The sequence below is a fragment of the Lissotriton helveticus genome, chromosome 7 (genome assembly GCF_964261635.1).
Source record: "Lissotriton helveticus chromosome 7, aLisHel1.1, whole genome shotgun sequence".
Lineage (NCBI taxonomy): Eukaryota > Metazoa > Chordata > Amphibia > Caudata > Salamandridae > Lissotriton > Lissotriton helveticus.
The window spans coordinates 1,768,113,516-1,768,137,002 of NC_136068.1; the positions used below are offsets into that span (position 1 = coordinate 1,768,113,516).

Consider the following 23,487-nt stretch of genomic DNA (forward strand, 5'->3'; position numbering starts at 1 on the left):
AACGCCTTCACCAGTCAGGCATCCAATGAACAGCTCTCCAATGGATCAGCTAATTCCTCACAGGACATACACAGAAAGTCAGCCTTTCTCCCTACACCTCATAATCTACCCCCATACTCAGCCCAAAGTACTTCAATATCTGCATGGACCTACTCACCATCATTGGCCCTAATTACGATGGAGGTCGGACAAGCGTCTGTCCACCATCTTATCTGGATAGAGACCACCCGACATGTAGTCGGCAACTCCACCCACCTTATTATGAGCCGACCACCGTGAAGGCGGTTGGAAAAATGCCTTTTTTCAATTACGGCTCATGCTGCAGCTCTGAAAAGGGCTGCAGCACAAGCAACAATTGAAAAAGGCATGCTTTTAAAAATCCATGCATTGTGTGCCAAGCACCATATGGTGCCTGGCACACTGTACATGGATGTTTGGGGGGCAGCACATGTGCCCCCCAGGTCCCATAGCAGATGCCCACGGGGGACCTGCTAGGGCCCCCAAAGTCCCTTTCTGTCTGCCTTTACATGGTGGTCGGGGAGCCATTTAAAGGCAGAGGGAAAAGGGACATCTTCAAATTTCAAAGCTTTATTCGACAGCAAGTCATAAAAGCAATTTACATCCTAACGCTACACAATAAATACTAAACCTAAAATTCATATTTAAAATACACATTAAACATTTTATGCTGTCACTTCCAATACTCAATATAAAATATTCCATCAAGAATTATTATAAAAATTAATCATACATAAAAACCATGGTGACAATAATTCATTAAGCTGCATCAGATAGTTGTAAAGTGCGGGTGCGAATAGACCAAGCCCATCCTAAAAATTTTGCAACAGCAATCGCAAAGTAGGGTGTGCAATCTGTTTCCAGTATTCTAAGCGCCTCTATATGCCTGCGTGTTCCTAAATTATGACACAATGGTTTTATCCATTTGCGACGTGGGCAATCATAAAGAGGGCAAACAAACAGTAAGTGAGAAACATTCTCAGCTAGATCTTTGCAATAATGGCATTTCTCATCCCGGTTCGCAGACCAATTTTGTGTAAATGCGTTTAGGGGAAGAGTTCCAAATCTAAATTGAAAATACAGTTTTCTGTCGAGCGGTTTTTCAATAATGTCCCAATAGAGTTCACAAGATGGTACTATTTTGATATCAAGAAAACGTCGGGTTAATTTGGAGTTAGATCCAGTACAAAAAGCAGATGACCGAACCATGGCCCAATACATTTTCTTCAAGATAATCTTCGATGGAAAACATGATGCATTGGTATTAGCCCATAGATGGTCTAGATCCAGCTTAGATAATAGACCCCGTAATTCTTTAAGCCAAAAGATGGTATGAAAGCGGTCAGCATTGATAATATCCGCTAGTGCGGCAGCATAGTGAGCTAATTCCGGGGTTGTCATTATCCGTCTCCAATATAACAGAGGGCGTAGGCGAGCTAAGTCCTCTATACTTTTCCTGCCAAGATCAAGCAACAGAGGAACAGTGGGAGTGCTTTGTGGTGCCCCCACTAAGCGCCGCAGGAACCTATTCTCTGCCAGTGACAGGTCCTTCAGATTAGAGTGTAGTGTAGTTCCTATATTCCCAATAGGCTCTGCGCATTGGAATAATATCTTCAGTAGTGTAGACGTAGGACTGAGGTTAACTAGGTCTCTACTGACGATATTAGACTTAAGTTTTTGCCAGCTAGCTCAGAGTTCACTAGAAACTTTCTCGAATAAGCGAGGAGGAGTTTAACCTCCCTGGATAGACAAGAAGGGATTTAGTTTCTGACAACCATAAAACATGACAACTTTGCTCTCCCTGATTAAGAGTGTATCTCTAGAGTCGTGTGAAAACAAAAGACAGCTATCTTACTCAGTCAATATGTGCGTACTTAGTTTCACCAGATTTGTAGAGAAAAAGAGAGACGGGCGTTTTCAATAAAAGGTGTTATTTATTGAGCAGTCTCTTTCCTCATACAAGAGAAATGAATTGCTACAATTGCAATACTTATAGTTAAGTAAAGTGCATACAGTAAAAGCATGATTATGAAATAATACTGTAAAAGCATTGATATGGTTTCTTAGCCATATGATACTTTAAAATGGATAAAATAGATACATACATATATACATTGACTAATCGTACTCAACTGGTGCTTCTTAGAAGCTGGTGCTTCTAACTACGCCTACCCCGGTGTACCTGACCTAAGCCTAATACGTGGGAAGGAGTAAGTAGCAGTTTAAGTTAAGTTTGATTTGCCAAGAATCTGAATCAAGAATTCTCTATAAGGGTTTAGTCAGTTCAGTACCTGGGTATTAGAAGGCAGGAGGGCTGGTATCTCTCTCTCAGGACTTGGTATCCCAGTCACCCGCAAGGGTAGGCTGGAAACGCCGGAGGCTGGATTTCTCGGCAAGAGAAAAGACAGCGTCTTTCTCAGCGCGTCAAAAGGGAGGGGCAGCGTCCGTGGGCTCTCGCATCAGCTGGGCTCTCGGGCAAGTAGTCGCTGCTCCAGATTCACCACCACCGTGTCTTTGCTTAAGGCAGCGTTGGTATATTTATACCTGAAAGGTGCCGGGTTTGACGTAAGGATGGACATAAGACGTCAATAAAGATGTCATTAAGAACTGGTCGTTCTTACAGTTTTGCAGGAGTTCTCGGACGAAATCAAAACAATAGCAGAGGGGATTTCCCAGGTTTGCTGGAGGTTTGGATTTGTTTAAGAACTCGGTGTGCTTTCTAGGGGGCTGGAGGAATAGGCTTGCTTAATGTGACAGCATGCGCTATGACCGAATTTATGAAAAAAGGGTTTCGGTGCCGTTTGCAGGGACATTATTGATTTATAACCGGACAAGGGCAAATAATAGGATATTGATTTAGGTACCTAGATAAAACACACTCCAAGAGAATCCCCATAGTTCTGATCCATACAGTGAGGCACTTATCACCTTCATGTTATAAATTTCTAAAGCAGGGGTGATTGGTTTAGTCAGTGAGGCTCTATGTTTGAGCGCTACTACACCCGCTAACTGATGGAATTTTAAAATTGCCATATCGATATGATTTTTCCATCTCATATTACCCTGAAGGGATATTCCTAGATATGTAAAGGCCTCTACCTGCTCTAATGGGGTACCATTAAAAGTAATTGAGCCTTTGAATGTCTTCCGTTGGTTCATACACATAAACTTGGTCTTAGAAGTGTTCAACTCTAAACCACGGTTCTCACAAAACTCACCAAATGCATTAACTGCCTTCTGAAGCCCACTAGGAGTTCGTGATACTATCAGCGTGTCGTCCGCAAACATGAGGACTGGCACACGAGCCCCTGCTAGTACTGGTGCATCGGTGGGTGACCTTCTTAGGTAGTCCACAATACCATTAATGTATATGGAAAATAATGTGGGGGCCAAGACGCACCCCTGTCTAACCCCACGTTCTACAGGGAAGGGATCAGTCACTTCACCCTGTGCCCCCCACCTGATTCTAGCATAGTTATTTTCATGCAAGCGGACAAGCAGTGTTAACAGTTCTGGACGTATACCAGCTTCAGCAAGCACACTCCAGAGTTTTGGACGTGGAACTAAATCAAAAGCTGATTTTAAATCAACAAATACGGCATAAAGAGGGCCATTGATCAAAGTCACATTCCTCCAATAGAGGGCTATAAAGTAAAAAACCTGGTCAATTGAGCTTGTCAGGGGGCGAAAACCAGCTTGATATGGAGACAAAATATCTTTTTCAGCTATCCAAGATTGGAGCTTATTCTGCACTAATCGACCCATCAGTTTTTGAGCTGAATCTTTAAGACTGATGGGTCTATAGTTACTGGGTAGCGATTTGTCACCCTTTTTAAAAACTGGAATTATTTCCGCACCCTTCCAGGAATTCGGAATGGGTGCACCCTGGGCCACAGAGTTGGCTAGCCATGTAAAATACTGACACCATGATTCCCGATCACTTAAAAACACATCGGCAGGAATGCCATCCATACCTGGCGCTCTTCCCCCTATCACACAGTCCAATGCAATACTGACATCTTTTATTGTAAATACTTGGCAGCTGTAGAAGACCGTGGGGGGTAAGGTATAGCAATCTGCAGCTAAGTTACAGGCATACTGAGGCTTGAAGAAATCTATTCACAGGTTTCTAGCAACATTATTTTGTGGGGATTCTGCTGTCCCTCCTCTGTCCCACTTAACAATTGCCCAGAATTGCTTTTGATCTTTAGCGGCACAAGCAGATTTCAAGTCACGCCAATGATCCTCGTCCCCCTGTTTCTTAGCTTTTTTGGAGGCTTTTCTATATATAACCCTGGCCTCCCTCACTCCTGTAATATTCCTAGACCTGAGTTCAGTACTAAGATTCTGGCGGGCTGTTCTACAGGATTGGTCATACCACCCTAGCTTAGGTAACTTTTTCGTAGCCTTGTTTTGTTTTATTGTTTTCAGAAAGAACCCTTGAAGCCTAGTAAAAAAATTAATGTGAGCCTCCGCCATAATTTCAGAGAAATTTGGTTTATTACTATGTAATTTCAGATTGTTTACTTCCTCGGCCACTACTCTCTTAAGATCCTCAATCTTCTCTGGATCTTCTACCAATCTACCCCATTTTACATGGCGCTGATTGTTTGAGGAAACTATATCTAAGGTCACCTTGTCACCCCCCAGACTTGATTCTCTCGACCCTAAGTTAATTTGGAAATCCATGCAATGAGGATTGTGGTCACTTTCAATTCTATTTTTTACAATCATATCTTGCAGCCTATGCCAATCCCTGATATCCACCAGGAAGTAGTCTATTCGGCTAGTTGACCTTCCATTATCAAATGTGTTACTCCCTTGGCGATCTGATGGGGTACGCCCGTTTGCTGCTCTAAGTCCCCATGCTAGGCATAGACTCTTGATTTGGATGGCCACAGCGCCATGATGCTCCCTCCGGAGCGAACGCCGCGCTTTATAAATACCCCTCCAAATACCCCAAATACAGCAGACCATCTCTTGACCACGGCCAGTTCAAGCTGGGGAACTCCCCATTTGCTATCCTCCTCTGAGGCCAAAATCTGGTCCTCTTGTCCTAGAGGTTCAAAAGTGGTGTTAATGTCACCCCCTACTATAATAGATAGCTGGGTTGACAACAATTCAAGCTCTTAGTCAAGTACAGATATTACTTCAGATGTATTCCCACCCCCAACCCCCCTGGCATAAATGTTGAAAATAGCCACCCCTTGGCCGTTAGCCCACGTAATGTTGACTGGTAATATGTCGCTTGATGGAAGGGTCCTTTGCTGGATTTTACAATGTAATGATTGGCGTACCCAAATTGTCAAACCTCCAGAAGGGCGCCCTTTAGAATTTTTTATAGCTGGGATGTAGAAGTTGAGAAACCCAAGCCGATAGACTGGACTCAGTGACCATGTTTCCTGAAACAAAATAATATCATGTTGGTCAATGAAGTCACACCATTCAGGGGAAGTCAGTTTGTTAGCTATTCCGGCGAGATTCCAAGAAAGGAAAATCAGCCTTGTCTTATCTGTAATTAGACATGCATGTCCTGGAGGTGACAGCCTGTCTTGTCTTGGAGACACCAAAGCATCTTCGGGGTCTAGATTAACAGGGGGGTAGTCTAATGATTCGAAAGGAGAGACTATAAGCCCAAAACCAATATTACTCTCCGAGTTACTCACAGTCAGCTGTACAGGGACTTCCCTATATGGCCCTCTTTCATTTAAATTAGGTAGTCCCCTCCTTCTTACTAGGGGCACAATAGACACACTACCCTTATCAGCGGTAGTACAGAAACTGTCACGCACTATTGGATCATTACATTCGGTGATTTCACCCCAACCAAGTCAATCACATTCATTAAGATTGGATAGTGCTGAGAACCTATTTTCAAGGCTCAGGCCCCAGTCACTAATTTGGCCACCCCTAACCCTTCCCTTTGACACCAAATTCCACTTAGTCCTCAATATACTTGGGTTCAGAACATTTCCTCTTCTAGAATAAAAGAATTCAAGAGTAAGTGGGACTATGTCTGTAGTTCTACGTTGAGGGGGGAACAAATTTGGCAGGATGTTAGGGAGTACATCAGGCCCTGAAAAATACAACACTACACAGTCACCCCCAAATTTTTTTGGGCTGTTCCCTATCCAATCAACTCTTATTGCCATGACTAGATCCCCCGCTAGCTGCTGCTTACCCCACGGGGATATTACCATGTTGTTAGATAGCCAATGTGATGCTTTACTTAGCAGAGAGGGTGTAGATTCCATCTGGCCAGGTTTTAAAGGTGGTACATTGGCCAAGACCAAAACAAGGGGAGAGGCCTCTACGATGAGCTCTACTGGACCTTTCTCTGGACACGATGCAGTTTGTCCCGCTAGCCTTGCTGAGAGACCATCTTCAGATAGTGCATGGTCCCCTACCTCTTGATGAAGAATAGGGGGAGGATTAGGTACTGTTGTCTCTCCACCCCCCACCGTGGGCCCCATAGGTGCTCTTTTTGGCTCAACTCTACATGCCACTTGATTTGGTATATCCCCCACCTCCTTGATGGCCTTCTTTAGAAGCCCCCCTAGTCTGTGAACCTCTTCTGTTAACTGATCAATTTTTGCTACCAATGGTTTAATGATGCCCTTCATCTTTGAGTCAAACATGTTCACTAATTTCTTAAGCTGGACATCTCCCAAGAATATACTCCCCCCCCGTTCTCCCCTCTTCCTTGATCCATATCACATTTTTTTGGCGGTGAGGCTGGTCTTTTTCTGCTCGAGCGTAGCTCACCGCGTTTAGGTTGACCCTTATTGCACCCTCTGGTGACTCTAGGTGCAAGCACGGGCATTGGGGGCGGGGATTTTTCCTCTGCTGTATCTGGGTCATCCTCATCTACCTTTTCGGACACAACAGTTACCGATACATTCTGTATGAGAATGTCATTATTGGTCTGGTCAAACACAGAAGCATCATTACTAGTATCCGGGTCCAATAAATCTACTCGAATAGGATCAGGCAAGGTGGTAATCGGTGAGAGGCTCAGGCCCAAGGAAGACTTTCTCTCACTATTAATTTTTGCGACAACCTGTACTAGGTAATTGTCCATGGTGTTATTAGGTACAGTGGGAGTCTTTTGCTTAGACATGACAGCCTATTCTAATATGTAAGACTGCTTGCAACTTAGTAATATAGTGCTCAAGGATAGATAGCAGTCTCAAAATAAGCATGAAGCTCAAATACTCCACAATGATGCAACAGTTTTCAAAGGGTAACAAGGTGCAAAGTAGTGCAACTCACGATGTTTTTCGGACAGGGGATTTGGCCCAGTCCAGTCGCGTCCTGTCTCGGACTGTCTAAGACTGTCCGCCCTTTGTCCGGGCTTAGTCCGGCGTCCCGCTCGCGTCCCGTGACGCGAGGAATGCAGGGCTTTATGCCCCCTCATCGGGGCAGGAGATGCCGGTGGCGGCTCCTGCCGATACGCACCTCGGGAACTGTTGTCCCCCACACTGCGGTCGCAGGTGGCTGGAGCGGCGTCGGGGGGACTGTCGGCTGTCGGCGCTTCCGTAGGTACCCCTGGGACCACCACTATGCTGTTTTCCCAGTTCAAAAAAAGGAAAGAGAGGGAAAAGGGACATCTTAATCCCTATGGCGGTGCACCCTCCCCATTGTAGGGAATATGATTCCGATCTCTGCCCCGCCAGGCTACTTGAGCCTTTCGGAGGAAGTGGTCTTTCCCCCTGCCCTATGTGCTCCGACTGCTGGTATTATAATCCGGTGGTGGGACTGCAGCCACAGATGTCCGACGGACCAAAACCGATGGCCTGTCAGAATCAACATCATCTCTTATGCAGATGACACTCAAATCATCCTCTCACCCTCCAAATACATCACCAACCTCCAAGCCAAGTCTCGGAGTGGATGAAGTTCAACTCCCTCAAACTCAACTCTGACAAGACGGAGCAAGTATTATTCAGAGAAAGACCCTACACTTTGCTTCTCAGTCTGGTAGCCATCAGAACTTGGCCACAATCTATACTTTCCCTCCATACCAGAAACCTGGAAATCATAATCGAAAACAAATGGCCAGAGGCCAGCCAAATCAATAAAATCTTCAGGTGGCTTCCTCTCCAGACAAACAATCACCCAATCACTCAGCACCAGTAAGCTAGGCTACTTTAAAACACTTTATGTCAGTATTTCCACCCATTTACCAAGAGGCAACAGGCCAATCAGAATACAGGAGGGATATTGACTCTCAACTCCCTCCATGCACCCAAACCGCCACCTCAGAAAACCCCACTGGCTCCACATACACAAACATGCACAGTTGAAACTACTCACCCATACTTACGAATCAATGCACAAATTAGGCACGACCTACCTGCACAGTCACAGCAGCATCCACACCCCCACCAGATACCTCTACATTGCAAACCTGTTCGTTCATGTACCTGGTATTTAACAAGCCAGGACCAGCAGCCAAATATTCTTACAACAGGTTTTTAGTGCTTGTTATGAAATACCTCTTCACATTAGGGCCGCCGGCTAAAACCTAGAATTCAGGAAGATTTAAACATGGCAACCATGTTTGAGTCTTCCTTCAGCGCCAGGATACCCTTCTGGGTGAGATTGTTGCTTTACAAGTACACTTAACATAGCAAAGCAGATTAGAGGCTTTGATCTTCTGACAGAGTCATCACTTGGTTCATTAATATCTGATTAAGCATTAGAGGCAGGAGTAAAGTGGTGGGTAGTAGAAAGGAGAGTGTTGTGATGATTTGTGGTTGCATGATACCGAGGTCCACACTATGTTCCTTTCAATACTGTTAAATCAACCATGGGCTTGTATTTAATCATTTTGGGTTGGTACGTTCTTGATAGATATTGAAAATGTCCTTTGTTTGATTGAGTGCCTCATTGAATGTTTGATGATGCAGGTTTTTGACACTTTCTATGGCTTTGTGGTAGCCTTTTCTTTGTCTTTTGTAGTAGTTGTGCCATTCAAATTTCATACTGCATCAAACTTTGATAAACTACTGTAGGAGGCTGGCTTAGTATATGGTACGCACTTCTTTACAACCCTTATGGTGATTTTAGTGGTCTTTGATAACCATAGAAAGCCCTCAACGTGGGAGTTATGGAGAGCAACCTTCAGGCTTATCTTGAAGGAGTATAAATCAACTTGTTTTACCAGTCTTAATCTATAGTGTAAGTTAGATAACCCACACAGTGTTTATATACAAATACTTCTATTTATTACACAACACTCACTAACACATTGGTATATCTTCTACTCAGAGAAATCAACGCAATACACAAGAATACTTCAAAAGCAATCAGGTGAGTAGCACACAAAACAGCGGTCTCCATGGGAGACCAAAACATATACTAAGAGGGTGGAATGCAAACTGCAATGGAGAACGGGTCTTGGACCAGAAGACCAAGAGGAGCTGGGGACACAAGGATCCACCCACGTTAAGTACCCAGGATCCTCATGGAGGCTGTGTGCAGAGTGGAAACCCAGCGCGTTTCCAATAAAAGTCAATGGGGAAGTCACTGTTGCAGTTTTGAAGAAGAAGAAGAACTCCGAAGAAACCCTTTAAAAGACAGAAGGTTGGAGAGCCACCCCACCTGTGGATGCCCCTGGAGACAGGTTATGTACACCATGGTAGCTGGGTGCATAGCGGTGAAGTGACATCAAAACCTACTGTAGACGACAATGGAAGACTTAGAAGAAGATGCCTCTAGAGGAGACTGTGAAGAAGTCCAGTGGAATCCAAGGGTGTATTCTGGAAATGAAGAACCTGTAAGCAGTGGGGACAGAGCCCATGCCACTCGGAGGTGACCAGGAGGCACGGAAGAACAATGCCCACCAATGTCGGGACGTTCTGAAGAGTCGACTGTGACATTGTTGATACAGATGTGAGGACCAGGCGGTGCTAAGGACTAGGGACAGTGCACAAGCTGTCCCATGTCACATGTCAGTGACCAGGTGGTCAATGTCCGGCAAAAGAACGAACAAGCCTTGGTAGCCGCAACTGGCATGGAATATGAAAAAGGAGCAACATTGGCACCAGCAAGGTCATGGGACTCATAAACAGCAGGAGAGTCAGAGCAGGCCACAAACAAACAGGAGAACCTGCTGAAGCAGTAGAAGACCCTCAGGAGGACTCACAGGCCAAAGGCACAGAAGTCATGAGAGGACCTCGAGTAGCTCACAAAGTTTAAGGCCCCTGACCTTGGAGGGAAGAGATGCTGGAGGCAGGAGATTCTTATAGCCCGAAGATCTCAGGAGTGCAGAGCTAACAATCCTTGGCAATGGCAAGTTGACGCAGTGCTAAGGGGTTTGGTTCCAGCGGTTCTGACGAGGGATACTGGCCTCAAAATTGCAGTGAGCACAGGTCAGGCCTCCATGGAGTTACAGAACCCCCACCTGTGTTGTTGCGCCTCGGGAAGTCCATAGGACGACAGGAGCAGCAGACCAGTTAGCTTCATTGCACTGCCTGTAGATGCAGGGGAGTGACTCTTTCACTCCCAGGGATATTTATTCAGGTGTCATTGATGCCCAAAGGTCTGTCAAAGAACCTGGATGAAGCACACGTACAAATGATGACGACGACTTGAAAAACAGCTTGGCCAGGAGTTTTCCTTGGTACAGTCTTGGTTCGATTCGTAGTCCAATGAAGACAAAGTGTCCAGACAAGTGAAGAGCGACGTAGTTTCAGGGTTGAGTCTTGTCCCACGACGAATCAAAGGACCCACCCACAGGTAAGCCCTTTAGCACCCTAAGGAAAGGGTTGAAAAACTAGGGGTCCCTTCCAGAGGAGGGGCTGGACAAAGAGCAGGATACCCCATGTCCTTTGTCCAGGTTCTACAGCACACATAGAAAGTGGAAATCGCCTGAATTTATTAATTTTGTGCAGGAAGGTGTCCTTTCCTGCACAAAACCGATCAGCCCACAATGCAGGCACTCTTGCACCATGGCTTAAGGGTGGTTGCATTGGCGCATGGCAACCCATTTTACGCCAGCACTGGGGAAAAGGACAGGAATTCACCATATCACATAGAAACGGGCAGTCCTGGCCTTTTGTCTTGACGTAAGGTAGAATGTAGTAATTGACTCCAGCCTGGTTGAGGTATTTCAAGAGGATTTATTGGAAGTTGTTAAGTATCCTGGAATACGCCCCACCAGGAGCAGCCAGCAGGCAGCTCAGCCCCATCATAACTGTGGCTTATCTTCAACCAGCACCCAATATTCCGCAGTGCATCACAGTGCAGATGAATTCCACTAAAAGGGCATTTAGTGGTTAAGGCATACATAGGAATATGCAATAAGTAGAATACAACATAGTGCAGCAACATTCCTTGCGGTGCTGCCCTATGCCAAAACCTCATAAATTTGGCCCATGGTCTTAACATGGCAAAACAAGGAGAAATGTTTTTTTTCTCCTCGTTTCTGCTGTTTCTATGTGTTCTGCATTGTGCATCACACATAGAAACAGCAAAACACCATGCATGATTGTTTATGTGCAGGAAAGTGTCCCTTCCTGCACATAAACCATAATTTTAAAAATAACATGTTGCAACTTCTATGTGTGCTGCATAACGAAGCATACATAGAATTTACAAATTGCAATTGATTGTTTATGTGCAGGTAGGGTGACCTTCCTGCACATAAACAATCATTCCCACAACGCAGGCACCCTTGCACTGTGGTACGAGGGTGCCTGTGTTGGCGCTAGGCAGTGGTAATTAGTGCCACCACAGGAGTAAACACAGGGCTGCACTGTATTGTTGTAAATACGGTGCAGCCCTGTGTTTCCAAAGTGGGGAAGTGCGGAGAAAGGTTTCCTAGTGACCACTGTCACTGAGTGGCAGGCTATTTTGCTGAGTATACTGGCAAGCCACTACATGATGCACTTTATTTATATTTATTTTACTTTTATTGCATGTTTCATACACAAGTTATAATCATTTTCAATACAGTAAGATAAATTAGCATTTTATAAATAAAGGAGATATCGGTTGATAAAAACCAGTCAACAGTACAAACTAGTAAACTATATAATCGTTGCAGAATATACAATAACTAAACAGCCGGCTATTTAGAAATATATGAAAGCACTTTCAATTTGTGGCCATGTCCATAGATTGTAAAGTGTGGCACAGTTATTCAATAAGATTGCCAAATTAAGCATAGTTTTTAAAAAGGGTTCACTATAAAGAATCCATGCAGGACTAATATACAAAAAGTACCAAAGAAACTCAGGCTCTCAGGCTCGATGAGTGATTTCTAAAGCAACCATACTCCTAACATCCAGCGTATCTTTTTCAGTATAATCAAAGGGATAATGTAGAAACCTATAAGGGATTTTCTGAGCCATGGCTACAGTTAAATTACTTTGAAAGCCAATAAAGTATAAGTAGGGGCGAATATGTGCCCCAGGTTGAGTCAAAGGGAAGAGCGTAGATCAGGATGAATGCAAGAAACCTTAATGGTTGGTTCTAATTCAGTTTCAAATATATTTATAGATGTATCCTGAAAAGACCATGCTGCTTCTAACTCATAATCATGAAGTAACTTCATCCAAAATAAATGAAATACCTTTTGGGTTCCTTACAAGCTCCCCCCACAGACAGACACAGAGTCAGTGAGTCCAGCTGTAGGTAGCTGGAAGAATTGGAGATTATTTTCGGCTTACCTTACCCTGAGAGGTACTCTGTCTAATCCTAGATAGACCCCTCAGGTAGGAAGGCTCCAGAGGTCTGTATTCATACCACCTTTGTAAATATAACAACAATAACGGAATATAGGGCAATCTTGGCGTTAAAAAGTTTTAAAATCCTAGAGTTTGTAACGGTTATAGAAAGTAAAAAACCTTTCTTTTCAATATTGGCTATCAAGTTTCATTTTTTAGAAAAACCAGTTGGGGGAGGGCTGGTCAAGGTGGACTGGAGAACATTGTCATAACTTAGTAATCATGAGTTTGAGTTATATCCAAACATTTGCCACCTTTAAACTAGCTAAACCTTTGGGTAGGCCTACCTAAAGTGATAATTTCGGTTTTAGCTAAGTTTATCCCAATACAATTGATCTTGCAGTGTGGCGCACTTGTGTAAGTCCTGGAGGAAAAGGCACTTAAGTCTGTACTGGAGTCGAAATGTCGCTTTGGATACCGAAGGGTGACAAACCAACCAGACCTGAATGAGGGTCATAGCAAACCAGGTGGCTGTTTGGTCACTTAATTATGTTTATGGCTTCCTGTTTTCTGTTTTTACTGATTTTTACAGAAAAATACAGACATAAGACCATTTATTTTCCTGTCTATATTTATTTTTAAATGTGGGTAAAAAAGGAAATTGGGTTGTTTTTGAGTGATTCTAAATGATGTCAATCACGGCTGCCAGGACAATACCAATGTGGATTGAAAGGCAAGGCGATTACAGAAAATAAAGGAATTTAGGTAAATAGCCTTAAACAGCAGTGGAGTTGCACAACCTTGATACTAAAATGAGCATGTTTTCTTATAAGTGCATTTTTTTATCATCTGAGTTTGTTTATATAATTGAAACCTGGCAGGCGTTCAGGCATGAGTGTACATTGACTGGCTAAATAAATGTAGAAATGTACACATTTCAGCTTTATTTTTTCACAAAACCTAAAATAAATAAAGATAAATACAGGTAAAAGTAGCCAAAAAATAAATATGGAAAAATACAGATGGAAATGAAAGATAAGTACTGTCAAACCGTGAGCCCATTTTATGTTTACACACTGCAAGTGAAATCAAACAGACGTCAGTGTATGACACCAGTGCAAGTTTTCTTGATACAATAATGGAAGGCACAAAAAATGTCAGATTCCTTAGTTGACCTCTGGCTCTTTTTGGGATTGTACTACCGAATATCGACCCCCAGAATATCGTGTCACAAGGATATCGAGGGCAGAATATTGAGGGACAAAATATCGGAAGGAAAGTGCAAGTAAGAAATAATAGATTTACTATTTCCAATTCCACACCTGCGTACTTTGAAGAAATATTGACGGAGTAGGTATAGAAAATCTAGACGTACTTGCCTTTTGATATTTTTTCTAAAATGTTGCTCTCAATATTGTGTCCTATCGGTATTCTGTGGTTGATATTCAGGGTACACACCTCTATTTGATGCGCAAGAGATGACAGGCACCAGTAGAAGGTTTCTTGCCCAGCACAAGATGCATCAGGATCCGGAGAGAACGCTGCCTACATGGTGAATGTTAATGATAGGGTCTCTACATGTTGAGACTAACCCTGGGCAAAGCACTACGCTACGCTCACGTAGTTTGCGAAGTTTGCGCAACTTCGCACTACGCAAACTGCACGTAGCACAGTGCAAACATGCGTAGCGTAGCGTAGTGCAGCGGTCATTTTTTGCTTGCTCGCGGTCCTCAGCGTCAAGTAGGCGACCGCGAGCAAGCAAACTCGCGAGACTTTTTCCTTGTTCGCGATCAGCAACATCAGGTTGCCGATAGCGAGCATGGAAAATAAACCTCCCGGCGAGATTCTCAATGCGGGGAGGTCAGGCTTCTCACTGCGAGTGGTCGCGCGCGCTCGCGACCGCTCGCGATGAGAAACTGCCAGTCCGCGTTGAGAAAGCTGCAGCTCGAGTAAAAATCTACTCGAGCGGCAGAAAAGTATAGCTTGCACTGTGCAAGATGCCGTTTTCAATGATTGTACAGTGCCGGATGCTTGTCCGCACTGTGCAATCATTGAAAACGACATCTTGCACAGTGCGAACATGCTACTACGCAGTTCGCTTGGTGCTACGCATAGCTCGCGTAGTGCGAAGTGCACTTTGTGTAGCTACGCGTAGCGCTGCTTCGCGAACTACGCCCACCCCTAGTTGAGACCCATCCTGCAGCTTGCTAGTGAGACTAGTAGATGAACACATACAATGTACCCGCCCTATGAGGGTCCAGTCCCTCAGTTCCGCAGAGACATTTTGTCAGTAGTGGTGTACATGAGTGGATTATCCCTTGACACATGGTGACATCTCCCATGGGAGACTTGGCCACTTGTGCTGAATTAAAGCGAGAACCCTAGAAACTACCGCTGCCCGGCGGAAACCTTGCCTAGGAAAGATGTGTCTGCTGACTTGGTGGTGATTGTAGACCAGCCAAGATGGCGCCAGCATATTTGCCAACTAAACTGCACAATAAGCCTTTTCTCTTTTTATGTTGCAGGGCTCTCTATCATTACTCAACCGACGTAGAGGTGGAGTGAGGACTACAGGAGACAGCCAGCACTGCCGCTTCTTCTCACTGCACCAGAAGCCCCTCCATGTCTGCCACCATTTCCTTGTTCCTGCGTTCCCCTCTTCACCTCCTGTAACAACAAAAGCGAATGAATAATGCTTTTATTTTTATATAGACAGTATCTTCATAGCCCCACTAAAACTATGCATATGTGTTATTAATAAAGGTTGTTCCCTTTAAAGCAAAAGGGTAAACCGTGTGTTAATTAGAGCACTAGGGAGGACGCAGGGGGGATGGAGAATAGTCGGGTGCAGAATCACAACACAGTTGCAGTGTGAGAGACTGAAGTAGTTGTTGCATCCTCATATGTACTAGAAGGCATTAATAAAACAACAATGTTGATAGCTAGTGGCATCAGTGTTAGGCTGCTGTCAGGGCCAGCTCAGCCTTTCAACTTCTCCATGGTCACGTTTCTCTGTCTGCCGAGGAACTGATTTCCACTTCCGTATAATTAATTTTAATAATAAATTGGGGTGTTTTTACCAGGAGTGTGTATGTATAGCACCTTTGTCCCTTATGCAGTTTGTATGATCGAAGTAGATATTCTTAACATCTAACGACAGAATGAATGAATGATTTGTCTATATCATTTCTATAAAAGGGAAATAACCACAGTTATCAGCAACAAATAGAACAATGAAAGGCCATTTGCAATCAAGCATTCCAATAGCCTCTTGTTTTGGTATTTGTAGAGTGAAAAGTGTTCTTAAACTTGACTCACACAGAGGACGTGGGCAAGTGTAGCAGGGTGCACTCTTGACTTGCACAGGGCAGATGTAGTTTAGAAACGAGAATACAGACTCCTGTTGTGATGTTTTTGTGATATTACATTGAGGCGCTGATTACCAGTTTGGCAGAGGGAAACCAATCCATGTTTTAGGATTCAAACTATGAGGATTTATGTCCTCTGTTACTTTACCATCCTTTATTGGGAGACTCCCCACAGATGTCCCAATGAAATGTGCTCTCTTCTTTAAACATCTTAAGCCAGTTCTTGATTACACTTTTGTCTCAGATGAGCACCCTCGATATTTTAGTTCTTGTGAAATAATCACAATAGAAAGCCACTGTGCTGCTCAGCACATACCTTTGGGAATAACATCACAAAATATCAGGAACACTGAGAAATGTGTAAAACAAAGGCTTCCAGTAGCTGAAACTCCTTATATGGAGTGGTTCCGCATCACATGGAGCGGTTCCGCATTACATGGAGGGATTCCGCATTACATGTAGTGGTTCCGCATCACATGGAGTGGTTCCGCATCACATGGAGTGGCTCCGCATCACATGGAGTGGTTCCGCATTACATAGAGGGATTCCGCATTACATGGAGTGGTTCCGCATCACATGGAGTGGTTCCGCATCACATGGAGCGGTTCCGCATTACATGGAGGGATTCCGCATTACATGGAGTGGTTACGCATCACATGGAGTGGTTCCGCATTACATAGAGGGATTCCGCATTACATGGAGTGGTTCCGCATCACATGGAGGGGTTCCGCATCACATGTAAAGTAAAGTCCACATTTGTAAAGCGCACAATCACCCGTAAGGGTCTCTAGGCGCTGGGGGCCGTCGGGAAGATTAAGCGAGCTATTGCCCAGAGTCACATGGTGCTGGGCTAATCTGCCGCCGGAGCCGGGGATCGAACCGTGATCCCCAGATTCCAGCGTCAGTCGCCCTGGCCGCGGCGCCACACCTCTCCCCATGGAGCGGTTCCGCATCACATGGAGCGGTTCCGCATTACATGGAGGGATTCCGCATTACATGGAGTGGTTACGCATCACATTGAGTGCATCAGCATTACATGGAGTGATTCTGCATTACATGGAGTGGTTGCACATCACATGGAGTGATTCTGTATTACATGGAGTGGTTCCGCATCACATGAATTGGTTCTGCATTACATGGAGTGATTCTGCATTACATGGAGTGGTTTCGCATCACATGGAGTGATTCTGCATGACATGGACAGGTTCTACATCACGTGAAGTGGTTACACATTACATGGAGTGATTCTTCATAACATGGATTGGTTACGCATCACATGAAGTGGTTCCGCATTACATGGAGTGATACTGCATTACATGGAGTGGTTACTCATTGCATGAAGTGGTTTCGCATTACAGGGAGTGGTTCCACGTCACATGGAGTGATTCTGTGTTACATGGAGCGGTTACGCATCACAAGGAGTGGTTCTGCCTTACATGGAGTGGTTACGCCTTACATGGAGTGGTTACGCATCACGTGGAGTGGGACTGCATTACATGGAGTGTTTCCGCATTACATTGAGTGTTTCCGCATTACATGCAGTGGTTCTGCATTACATGGAGTGATTCCACTTTACATGGAGTGATTCGATATAGAAAAAGTTTACAAAATAGATGGGTACAGAAGGAGTATGAACTCCTTTACTGTGTTTTATAGAGATGGGCACTGTTCCTCGCCCAGGCTGTGCTGCTGAGGGACGAATAACTAAAATCACTGTTCATCATGATACTACCTCCTAAATAGTAGTTCTCAAAATTCAGCTTGGGACGTGCAAAGAAAGGGATGATTCAATATAAATTTAAAAGAGCAAAAGGGGCGATTAAAAAAGAAATCTGAAAATGCTAAAATGCTTACTCTCTGATTCCTCTGTGTTAGAAAAGGTTATTATGATATTAAGAGAAAATTAGAAAGGACAGATGTGGGAAGCAAAGAGAGCCTGGCAGATGAAAACATCTTGGCAGTTTATAAACAATCTGAAATCTCAGTATGAGACTGATTTCAACTCAATCCCTAATCACGTTTGGCGGTGGCCCACATTACAGCATTATAGGTGGATGTTATAAGTGTAGGAGAGTAGGATATGCTTACTATGGTTAGCCCCCACTTTTTGCTGGTGTTTCACTGTTTCTCGACTTTAGTCTGGCTGGGGCCCTGCTATCGAGGAGCTCAGCCTAACTGCTTCCTCTCTAAAATGATTGCATATACTTTAGGTACACTCCAGATTGGTTACTGGGTTACCCTTGTGAGTCCCTAGTATAAGGTACCTTAGGTACCAAGGGCATAGGTACCCCGGAGGCCTACCAGGGGCTGAAACATGTATTATGCCACCCTTGGGAAGCCTTCCAAAATGGCTCCACAGGTCTGCTACAGCAGCCTGGGTAAGGTGGTGCATGCACCCCTTACTAAGATATAGGTTCCCTATATCTACCTTTAATCACTGACACATATAAAACTATAAGTCACTCCTATGGCAGGCCTTATCAATTCTGAAGGCAGAGTGCTTGGTTTTGTGTGAGAGGGTGCCCGTGCATGAGCTGGGCCCCTCTGCAGCTTTCGGAGCCTATTCTCTGAGGCTGTTCTGTGATGCAGCCAGACCATATACTCTTACGTGCATTATAACCTCGCAGTAAATGCTAACTTTGGAATGGCTGCATGGAAACATGTTGTGTTTGGTGTCAAACACTTTGGAATCCTACCACCCCCCCCCCCCGCCAGTCCTGGCAGCAGGGGTAGAATTCCACCCTTCTAGAGGGAGAGACATGTACACACTGGTCTGACCAGTAATAGTTTAAAAGAGCCCTAGCATCACATAAAGGATGCTGCAGCCACAGACATGTTATGTTATGTTATATGTTATATGTGGATTTATAACGCGCTCCGATAGTCAAGACTGTCCTGGCGCGGGGATGAAACTAGATCTGAATGATAAAAGGAGTCAGCTATTCATGAATTTGAAAGAGGTGAGTTTTAAGCAGTTTCTTAAAATTGGTCAGAGTGGGAGCGTGTCTGAGGGCGTCTGGTAGGGCGTTCCACATTTGAGCTCCCTTTACCGTCAGAGATTGTCCACCCAGGCGAACTCTTTTAAATCTGGGGACGACCACCTGCTTTCTGGAGGTAGATCGCAACTGACGGGTCGGGAGGTAGAGAGTGAATCTTTTGGCTAGATAGGGAGGGCACGGTCCATTGAGGGCTTTATAGACGAGGACCAAAGTTTTAAAGCGCACTCTTTGGGCCACAGGAAGCCAGTGAAGCTCCTTCAACTGTTTGCGAACGCTGAGTCTCCTTGGGATGTTAAAAATGAGTCTCACCGTAGCATTCTGGACTACCTGTAGCTTTCTGATCAGATAGTCAGGCGCCCCTATATAAAGAGCGTTTGAGTAGTCCAGACGGGAGAGCACCAGAGCTCTGGCTACTTTTTCTTTGGCCGTTTGTGGAAGAAGGCAACCAGTGCCGCTTGAGCGGAGGGCGGGACAGGAAGAGCCAGTGACCCCACCCACACTCTCGCGCTGTTAGCGCTCTAGCAGTTCTTTCAGGCAGGGCATTTAAGCCCTCTCGTCGCTCAAGCGCGCAGCGGTTGCGCGCAGACGGGCGCCTTAGACGCGCCTGAGACGAGCCAGAGAGGAGCCCGTCTGTGCCCGTCCGTGACCGAACGGGACCAGGGGCCATGACCCCTACCTCTGCCGCCCCTAACTCATTAGCTGCGGATAGATTAAGGTACTCTTCCAGGGACCTACGCAACCTGTGGCACCCTCCCCTTAATGGTTGTGGTCAGGAGGACGGCCCATGTCCCGGGGGCCCGTTCTCTTGCAAACAATGTCACTTTCAGTCACTCTCTGGTCCCCCCCTCTCAGACATTCCAACCCCTGTAGACCCCAACCCCTCGTCCCCCAGGGGTAATAGCATACTATGTAATGTCAGATCTCTCCCGAAGCACCATTCGGAGGTTTGGGACTTAATACACTCAACCCGCCCCGACTACTGCTTCTGTACTGAGACCTGGCTTAAACCTCACCTTGTCCCTGCTATTACCCTGGCGGTTCCCTCGGGGTATAAGATTCTCAGGCTTGACCGCCCTGTCAAAACCGGCGGTGGGGTTGCAGTAATCTATAAAGATACTCTCACTGTCACTCTCCTCGACCAATGTTGTACTGATGACATTGAGATACTGGTTTTTAAATTTGGCTCCTCGCCCCCATTTTTCTGGAAGGGAGCATTGGTATACCGCCCTCCGGGCCCCTACACTGAGGCCTCGACCACTCTCCTGGAGACACTAGCCCCCCATATCAGATCAGGGACTAATTTTGTACTCCTAGGTGACTTCAATGTCCACAGCGAACTATCCGACAACGCTGATACCTGCAGACTGTTGACCGACCTATCTGCCCTAGGCTTCAAACAGTGCAACCAGGGTCCGACTCACCAAGCCGGCCACACTCTCGATTTAATTTTATCGAACTCTCATTCCCTGATTTGTCAACCCCCATCGCAGGTGGATTGGACCGACCACTTTATAATTAACTTCTCCCTCCCTACTCTCTCGGAGGAACGCCCAAACCCTGTCCCCCTGCCGTTATGGCGCAGGCAGTGGCATAAGGTATCCGCCAACTCCTTTGGTGCTGCCTTTATTCCTCCTGATTTTCTCCCATCTGACTCCCCCAATTTGGCCTTGTCCAAATTTAACAACGCCTTGAGTACGGCGGTCAACCTGATCGCCCCTCTAAGACGCTGCAATCTGCGGTCAGACCGAAAGCAAGAACTATGGTACTCAGACGCACTGCGCACGGAGAAAAGAGCCTGCAGAAAGTTGGAGAAATCTTGGAGACTTTCGCGCAGCACCATTGATAGAGATAGGTATAGCTCAGCAATGAGACTCTATCATAAAAACATCAGAGCTGCCCGCAAGTCCCACATTATCTCCCAACTCTCCGGGGCTAGCAACGACCCCAAAATGCTGTACCAGGTGCTTTGCACATTCACCAAACCTGTCGCTTGTGACAGTGCAGAGGTGCTAACCCAAAAACTGTGCGATGAAACAGCCGGTTTTTTCTCGGATAAAATTGATGCCATTTATCAAAAAATCTCCCAATCAAGCACTTCCGCGGATGATAATGTTCCCTCTTCCAGTCTCCAGTCTGGAACAGCTTGCGCTGTCCCAGCCTCATTATCTCTCATCCCTGAGATCACCTTAGACCAGGTCAACTCCCTGATTGGGACCATTAAGTCAGGTAGCCCAGTTGACCCCGTACCTGCCCGTGTCATGCACCTTATTGGGAGTGTTATTAGCCCCTGCATTCAAACGGTGATCAATTGCTCCCTGTCTGAGGGACTGGTCCCCCAGGTGTGGAAGGAGGCCATGGTCAAGCCTATCAGGAAGAACTCCGCCATCCCCTGGTCGGACTTGACCAATCTGCGGCCAATTTCTCTGCTGCCATTCATCGGCAAACTGACGGAGAAGCACGTCAACCACCATCTCTCCGCTTTCATTGAGCAGACTGGCAGCCTAGACCACTCTCAGTCCGGGTTCAGGCCTAGGCATAGTACCGAGACCGCCCTCCTCTCTGTTACGGATGCCATACGCCTGTCCTTGGACAGAGGTTTGTCAGTGGTGTTGGTGCTGTTGGACTTGTCCGCAGCATTCGACACCATATCCCACGCCATTCTCCTCACCAGATTAAAGGAGATAGGCATTGATAGATCTGCCCTGGCGTGGTTCACCAGCTTTCTCTCAGAGCGGACCCAGAAGGTGAACATGGGCTCCTTCACTTCCACCTCGGCCAACATCATCAGAGGAGTCCCGCAGGGCTCCTGCCTTAGCCCTACGTTGTTCAACGTATATGTCTCCTCTCTGGCCAACATGACTAGGTCCTTTGGGTTTATGCCAATCTCCTACGCTGACGACACGCAGCTGCTGTTCACTTTTAAAACCTTTACCCCGGAGATAAGACAAGCTTTCTCCAACGGCATGACTGCAATTGCCAGCTGGATGGCCAAGAATTTTCTACAGTGCAACGTGGGAAAGTCTGAGGTCATGTTATTCGGGGAGGCGAAAATCCTCTGGACCCCAGACTGGTGGCCTTCAAGCCTGGGACATGCCCCGCTCCCTAAACAGGTGGTAAAAAACCTGGGGGTTCGTCTAGACCAGGACCTTACCCTTTCTCACCATGCCGGCACCACTGCGGGGTCATGCTTCCACGTTATTGGCCTCCTTCGGAAGGTGTTCCCCCTTCTACCCGATGACACCCGGAAGACCTTGGTCCAGGCCCTCGTTTTGAGCCGCCTGGACTACTGTAATGGCCTACTCTTAGCGGCCAACGAGGGAGTGCTCAATAAACTACAGGTGGTGCAGAACACCGCAGCACGGCTGGTGACTAACTCCCCCCCCAGAACTCCATCCCTCCCCCTCCTCAAAGCCCTTCACTGGCTTCCTATCCGGAAACGGGTTGAATTTAAGATCTGCTGTGTGATACACAAGAGTCTATACAATCTGGGACCCCACTACCTGGCGGATAAATTTGTTTTTCACCGTCCATCCCGTATCCTCAGGTCCACCAACCAACAGCTGCTTCAGGTTCCCAGACATTACAAGACCAGACAGGGAGGCCGCGCCCTCTCCATCATGGGTCCGCGTCTATGGAACAGCCTCCCCCTCTCCCTTAGAGAGTGCCCAGTCACCCAGCTTTCAGGAAGCGCCTAAAAACTGTACTATTCTAGGAGGAGTTTCTTCAACCAGTCCACGTCACAGCACCGCGCGGAGATACACCTTCGGGTGTGAGGCCGGCGCGTAATAAGCCCATAAATAAATAAATAAATAAATAAGGGGAAAGAATTTACGAAGAGTGGTCAGGGTTCCGAAACACGTCCCCGCCAGTCGTGAGATCTGGTCGCGAAAACATAAGTCAGCTCCGAACCAGATGCCCAGGTTCTTGGCTATCCCACTCTCTCCTGATGGGCATGTTGATTTACTGGGCCAAATAGACTCCTTAAAATCTGTGGGAAATTGGCCATAGAGCAGAATTTCTGTTTTATCCTCGTTGCATTTGAGGCAGGATCTAGCTAGCCAGGCAAATACAAAGGGTAAACATTGGCGTACTCCAGAGGTGCACAAGTTCTCCTTTTTCCAGGTGAAGAGAAGCTGGGTGTAGTCGGCGTAGGCCATAATCTTAGCACCCCAGTTCTCTGCCAGCCGGATCAGAGGAGTTAGATAAATGTTAAATAAAAGGGGACTTAAGGTCGACCCTTGGGGAACTCCAGTCTCTACCCTTCGATTAGAGGAGTGGTAGGGGGGTAACCAAATCTGCTGGGTCCGGTCAGATAGAAAAGACCTGATCCATTCTAATGCTGTTCCCGAGATGCCAATGTCCTCCAGCCTAGATAGAAGCTGGAGGTGGGGCACCGTGTCGAACGCGGCAGAGAGGTCCAAAAGAATA

The 23,487-nt window shown here is 45.9% G+C and overlaps 1 protein-coding gene across 1 annotated transcript in view; it reads left to right on the forward strand.

Annotated features, from left to right (window-relative positions):
- SPACA6 (sperm acrosome associated 6) overlaps positions 1 to 15,333 on the forward strand; it is a 247,875-nt gene extending 232,542 nt beyond the window's left edge. The window contains exon 10 of the mRNA XM_078653885.1: positions 15,218 to 15,333. Within this exon, the coding sequence (XP_078510011.1) occupies positions 15,218 to 15,257 (40 nt within the window). The 3' untranslated portion in view covers positions 15,258 to 15,333. The remainder of the gene's footprint in view (positions 1 to 15,217) is intronic.
- Positions 15,334 to 23,487: the final 8,154 nt, after the last annotated feature.